The 7,395-nt window shown below is 29.4% G+C and overlaps 1 protein-coding gene across 1 annotated transcript; it reads right to left on the bottom strand.

Annotated features, from left to right (window-relative positions):
* Positions 1 to 5,146: 5,146 nt before the first annotated feature.
* On the bottom strand, positions 5,147 to 7,395 carry LOC129889963 (bifunctional dTDP-4-dehydrorhamnose 3,5-epimerase/dTDP-4-dehydrorhamnose reductase). The gene is made up of 2 exons (XM_055965447.1): positions 6,821 to 7,395; positions 5,147 to 5,803 (listed from the first exon to the last, which is right to left on the bottom strand). The coding sequence occupies exons 1-2, from the start codon at positions 7,271 to 7,273 to the stop codon at positions 5,351 to 5,353; spliced, it is 906 nt and encodes a 301-aa protein (XP_055821422.1). The 5' UTR covers positions 7,274 to 7,395; the 3' UTR covers positions 5,147 to 5,350.

Raw genomic sequence — 7,395 nt, 5'->3', positions numbered from 1 at the left:
CATTATAAAAATTGGGCTTTCAAAGAGATTGTATGTACAAATACAAATTTACTTTAGAAATTTGTATATGAGCTCCGAACTATACAAATACAAAAGAAAATACAAATTTGTTTTAGAGATTGTATATGAGCCCCCATATTCCCTTCCAAATTTGTATATGAGCCCACAAATTTATATAATTGCAAATTTTTAAATTGTAGTCGCGATTCATAATTATGTGAAACTATAACTATATTAAATAATACATTAGTAATGTTTGTCAAATTCTTATAATTTTCCCCAAAAAAAATCCTCTTTCTTGACAAATCAATAAAATTATTTATTTTCATGCTTAGGCTTTCAAGATCTACATAATATTGTCTTAATCAAATATTTGATATTTTTATACATGTCACAAAAATGTAAATATACTTCTGAATACAATAATTTAAATTCCGATTCATTAAATATACAAAAATTAAAGAATACATTAAGATGACATATATATTTAGTAAATGTATATAAACATAATCGCAAAAGTTAATATATAGAATTTTGTATTTCAGTATATAAAAAATGTATCAACATAATGAATATACTTTTTAAAAGTATATCTTTTTTTACTTTTTTATTGTTAAGCATGCATAAACAAGTATCCTTAAATTTCCGTGCTTGGTGGAGAAGAAGCGTCACAAATAACTACTATAAGTAATTTAATTATGCTCCTTAGCTATAGTTTGCCTAATTACGCTCCATAGCTATAGTTTTGTTTGCTATCGGCATTTCCGTTTGTATAATTCGCTTGTCAATATACAAACAGGGTAAGTATATACAAATTCTGTATTTATACATTTAGAAATTTTCCATAACTCTGTTTTATATTTTACTTGCCGATATACAAATAAGGTAAGTATATACAAATTTTGTATTTATATTATTTAAGATTTTTTAGAACTTATAGAAATTAAATGTATCAACAAATTATATACAAATTAAATAAGATAGTTATATATAAATTTTGAATTTATACAGTTATGAATTCTCATAACTTATAGAAATCAAATGTATAACAAATTGTATACAAATAATTATGGTAAACATACACAAATTTTAAATTTATACAATTAAACCGAATTATACAAATTAAATAGCAAAATTGATTAAATTGTAGCCGCATTTAATAATTAACTGAAACTACAGTTTAAGTACATAATAACCATTAAATGTTGGAAAAATTACTTAACTACACACTCCTTTTTACCATATTCTCATATTTTCCCTACCGTTGCAAAAAATATCAAAAATCCCTTCTTTTGCTCCCATCATCCCCTTTTTCGGATACATCAATTCAAAATATGATACCCATGATTTTCTTCCTTTTTTCACTCCACAAATTTCTCACAGTTACATCTATTAATCTATTTTTGAATTTCAAATATTTTCTTTTTTCAATTAATGATTTCTAGAAATTCAAGAGGCAGATTTCTTTCCATCACTTCAGTTTTTTTATTTAGTTTTTTCATCTTAAAAAATTGCTGATACATATGGATTAATGTCGATTTTTGTTGTTCATCTTTTTGTGATACAAATAGGTTCACATTTTTAATGTATCTAATTGTTTTTATTTCTTAAATTAATGTACAATGCCTTTGTTTCAACATTATGATACATTAATTTGAATTGTATTTTCGAGATGGATAGATTTATCATGATACATTATAATTTATGTACCTTGTTTGAATTGTTAAGTACAATATTTCTACTAGATACATTAAATAGGTAATTGTTGCCTATAAGATGTTATATTTGAGATAAATACATTACTGATAATCGTTATGTATCAGATACATTTATTATAGAAATTTAAATTTATGTATCATGTCCAGAACTCATATGTATCAGGAAAAAATTAACAACAAAAAGTCAAAAAAAATCAACCAGTTATTCTATCAATGTTGTGTCATATTCATAACTATGAATATGATACAAACTGATATTGTTATAAAGACACTAATGTTTATGTATCAACAATTATATTTGATAATATCTACAGATACATAACATTCTAGTTGAATAAGTTAATGTATATATATCTAGTAGTAAAAAATAACAATTTTTGTAATAATTATGCATCAAATAAATAACTATGAGCATGATAAATACTAATTTGTGTTTTAGTAAATTAAGGTTATGTATCAAAACTAATATTTGAACACAATATATTGTACATGATAAAAATATAATGTATCATAATATTGAAACGGAGGCATGATACATTAATTTAAGAAAGAAAGAAAACTAGATACATTAAAAATCTGAACTTATATGTATCACAAAAAGATGAATAACAAAAAATTGGAAAAAAAAATCAACAATCTAATTTGTTGAAAGCAAAAAAATGTGATAACGAAATCCTTCTATACATTCTTCTTTGCTCTGTACCAACTCCTGTAACTTTTTTTTTACTTTCAACAATGGCGTCATCCATGGATCTTGACTCAAAGTCCTTACCGGAGCCACCACTAACTCCCGTATTTTGACCAACAACTATTTCATCACTTTTGTATCGTTCATACCTCACCTCAGTTTTTCAGATTTTGAAATTTCTCAACAAGATCAACAGATCCGTATTGTATCAGTACAACTTGTCGACAATTTTGATTCAAAAATTGAGAATTTTTTTGAAAGAATGGAAAGAAGAATTTTAAATTTTGAATTGTAATAACATATTTCAATTTGCCAAGGATTGAATCTCATTGTTAGTAAAGTTTTTTCATAATTTATACTTTCTTTGTTTACTTTTTTCCTTTTTAAAACTAACAAAATATTCAATTAACAGATCTTCCGTTAATTTTCCTTTTTTACCGCAACAGCTTAAATGCATCACCATGTATAAGAAAAGATGACTTATGTATTCGAGTTTCTCAAAAAATAAGAATTTTTTTGTAATTTGAAAAAGAATAGAAATGGGATATAATTGACTTATGTAAGTTATACTTAAATGTTTGTCATTTTGCATAATTTCTCGAAAAATTACTTGATTGAGTGCTTTTTAAAAATTAATTACTGATTTTAGCAATATTTTTTATTTATTACCATTTATAGCAATACATAGCAATATTATGATAAATCTACACTTGTATTAAAAGTGAATTATGCATATAATATAAATGTATTATAAGTGTTTTAAAATATATATTATGTTTGTATAGTAAGAAACTGACATAATGTATTATAAGTCTATTAAAGTATGTGATAAATGTATTATCTATCTATAAAACTTGTATTATATATGTTTTATAAATAGTTCTCTGCAATATGTATTAAAACTGTATTATAAGTGTTCAGTGATTTTTTTTTATTGCTATAGTCTATAGATGATAAATATTTTCTTAATATTGTATATTTATGTAAGTTTCCCTAATTTCTCCTAAGCTCAAACCCATGCAATTATTAAGGTCCATATTTAGGCTCAACCAAGTTGGCCCAAGTCTTATCCTATGTCAACATTACTATCCAATAATGCATAGGCCCAAAAATGAACTAAAAGTAGTCGCTGATATGATTTAGCTACTATATATTTGTATGGAACTCAATTATATATCCTAGTCTTCATATAATACACAAAGTGTCAATAAAGTTAAAAAACCAATTAGTGGATCTTTGTGATCATAATTTAGTTATGTATTTAGGCTTTGAAATAGTGGATCTTCAAGAATTCTTCTCTTAAGTTGTTCAATTCCTCTCCTAATATAATTATTATATTTTTATTTAAATAGGCTTAGGAATAATCTATAAGGATTTTGAAGTATAATTACATAGTAAGAGGGTCAAAATCAAAATATCAAATACAGAATTATGAGAATACTGTTGTTTCGATGATTGTTTATGAGATATTATCAAATATCAACTTGTAGATTGTTTAATGTTAAACCACTGATGTATACCATATAAAACAATATAATATAATATAATATAATATAATATACACATTCTATATAATTGAAGCCCCTAAATGCGCCAAAGGTGTAAGTCATCAAAGTTTATTTATATTTTAAAAAATGGCCATGCGGTGGGACGAGTCAATCTGTTGAATGAATTCTATATTAATTTTTAGATCCATAGTACATTATATTGATTTGCAAAATCCTTTTTATTAAGATACTAAAAATAAAATTAATAAAAGAAATATTTTTCCAATACGCAATATTAATTTAGTACTATCAATTTTCCCACGACAACAAGATTAGATATGTCTTATTTAAAAGAATTCTCGTCAATGTCTAATATTTATACACAATTTTCTACCAAAAAAAATATATTTATACACAACAAACTTCAAAATTTTGGTAAAAGAAATTGCTTCTGTTGGCAAAAACTATTTGAACAACATCAACATTTGAGACCATATTCGAATTTCTTAAGTTTGACAAAAATCAATTGACCTACTTTGATTTCTATTATATACAAGTTCAATAATGGTGTTCTTCGATCAAAACTAATCTAAAATAATCACATATAAGCAATGAGTTTTCAATTTTTTTTATTGCATATACGAAGAAGACAAGGAGGAAGAGGCGGATAAATCGTGATGAAAGTATATATTTGTATAACGTTTTTTAACGTGGTCAAACATTATACGAATATTATTAAAAAAGACATCTCGTACAAATTTCTATTTTTTTCAAGGTGTCAACTGAGTCGCCGATTCAAGTGGTACGTGAGTTGGGTTTAGAATGTCGTGAGACAGTTCGACCCAACTCAGGCCATTAAGGGTGATCATATTGGTCTGAATTTTGGCCCATGCTGAGTTGGGTTGCCCTTAATTGGCCAAGTTGGCTGTCGGCTCAATTATTTAGGAGAGCACATAGGAGTAATTTGCATAAATTAAATATAAATAAACAAAAAAAATACAAAGTATATTGCCTGCATCAATTCTATCATCAAATTCACGTATACTTCCTTCGTTTCAATTTATTTAACTTATTTATTTAAGAAAGCAAACAAAAATTTTAATTCTTGTGATCTAAAATTAATGATATGTTAAATGTACAAAAATATCCTTTAATCCTATGATCTTAAAAGTTGAAATTAAAAAGTTAGCTAAAAAAAGAAGAAAGAGTCATTATTTTTGAAACACACCGAAAAAGAAACTAAGCCAAACAAATTGAAACATGTCAGTATCATTTTTCAATTTTATTCATGATGAAATAAATACCATTACAACATTCAATACAACAATAAAGGAAAAAGAGACAGAAAATAAAGAGAGAAAAGACAAAGCCAACCCCAAATATTAGGGATTGAAACACAGTTGATTCATTGAACAAGACAAAAGAAGACATAAAAATTGGATCTTTTCTCTAAGTTTTCAAGCTACTGGTGTCTTCCTATTTGGCTTGAACACATTCTCAATGAGGGACTCCTTGATGGACTTCATTTCAGGGAATTCCTTGCTCAATTTCGAAGCATCGAGCTCATTGTTGCTTCGTGGAGCGACAATGACCTTTGCTTGCTCCTCGATTGTGAAGTTCTTCCAGCTGAAGCTCGGGTCAATATAGTCACGATACATCTCCAGGATCTCGTTATGGCTAACAACTCCAGGATTTGTGAAGTTCCATATGCCAGTGAGGTTTCTCTTTGCCATCTCAATTGAAATAGGGAGAAGTTCATCCAAGATTGTCATCGAGTTTGGGATGTCTACTACCTTCTCATATCGAGTGATCTTGGTGATGAAGTTTCGGGGGTTGGTCAAGTCCGCGGAGATGGGCATTCTGACTCGTAATGTACAGACGTTGTCGTAGTTTTTCAGCAATTCCTCCACCTGAAATGATGATCAGCCCAAGTAAGAATAAAATTGAAGGTTTTAATCACACTCCAACATTAGGTATAATAGTTGGTGGTGATCAAGATTGGAAATCTTCTTCCAGGATGGACAAGAGTCAAATTAACTACCAATCCAACAAGTATCACAAACATGGAAAGCCCTAGATCAAAAGTTCCACGAATACCAAAGGAAGGTTGTAGACCAAGATAAAAAACAATCTGAATAGAGCTCAAAGACAGAGAACGACTCAATGACATAAGAAAGAATTAAACAAGCCAAGAACAACAAATATTGCAACTTTATAGAAGAATTATTTCTAGTAAAACGTTGCATTTTGAAGCATCTATAGTGAATCCGTACTCAAGCTTTATCAACTTTGGAAGTCAACTCTGCCTATTAACTCATCATTCCTCTCAAAAACTCGATCAATTTGCAGCACAAGCATTACTACGCAATCTCTCTGATCAAATCATTAACCATATAAATAACTAATCTAACACATTATAGCACACCCAAATTTAGCAAGTAGATTCATCACAACAAATACGTACATTCCATATAGGATCTCGCCCCTGCATTTATAATACTAAGCAAAATCTCTAATCTTTTAATTACGTATAGCACACTATACACTCAAAAGAATCAACACCTTCTTCCTACTTCTCATAGATTACAACTAGTACAACAACCCATCAGTTCCAAACAAGTTGGAGTACAGTTACATCAACCCTGTCTACTAGAATATATACTCACACACTGTATACACATTATATCATCTCAATTCGAAATCAGTTGAGTCGGCTATATGAATCCGTCATTCTGCTCTATTCAGCTCCATTTCATTCCAATACTGAATAACTAGCTTAGTTCCATATGGATCCACACATTAGATCATTAATTAAACAAAAACTTGCATAATCAACAACTACAGAAAAACCATAGATCCATGCATTAGGTAATAGATCTCAGAAACAAAATTAGATCAGAGAATATAAGTAAACAGTGAGTTCTCACCATAGCTTTAGTCTTTGAATAGAAAGATCCGATGAAATTAGGAGTATCCTCTTCCTTGAATCCGATGCCCGACCCTAATGGGTGACCCGAATCGTATTCGAAAATACACCCAGTAGCATAGTTGATAAGGATCAACCCTTTCTCTCTACAAACATCAGCAAGCGTCAGCGTCCCGACGACATTAGCTCTGATGGTCTCCACCTTATGGGTTTCGCACCAGTCAACGTTTGGCCTGCCGGTGACACCGGCGGCGTTGAACACGTGGGTCGGGTTGACGGTGGCGAGGTCGGACTCTAAAGAGCTCCGATTCTCTAATCGACCCGACCCGTATGCGTATTCTATGCCTTGAGCTTCGCAGAGCTTACCGAGTAAGCCACCAATCCAGCCGGTTCGGCCATAGATCAAGAAGCTGAATGGCTTGTCTTGTGATGAACCGTTAGCTGGGAAACCCATAATGGAGAGAGAGAAGAGTGAATCTTGGAAGAAAAAGAAAAATGGCGTTCGACAAAGAATGAAAAATAGTTAGAAAATGGAGTATTTATATAGACGGTTTGTATTAACAACAGGTGGATGGA

Source organism: Solanum dulcamara, chromosome 5 (assembly GCF_947179165.1).
Source record: "Solanum dulcamara chromosome 5, daSolDulc1.2, whole genome shotgun sequence".
In the NCBI taxonomy this organism is placed as follows: Eukaryota; Viridiplantae; Streptophyta; class Magnoliopsida; order Solanales; family Solanaceae; genus Solanum; species Solanum dulcamara.
This window is presented reverse-complemented; position numbering and strand designations above follow the sequence as displayed.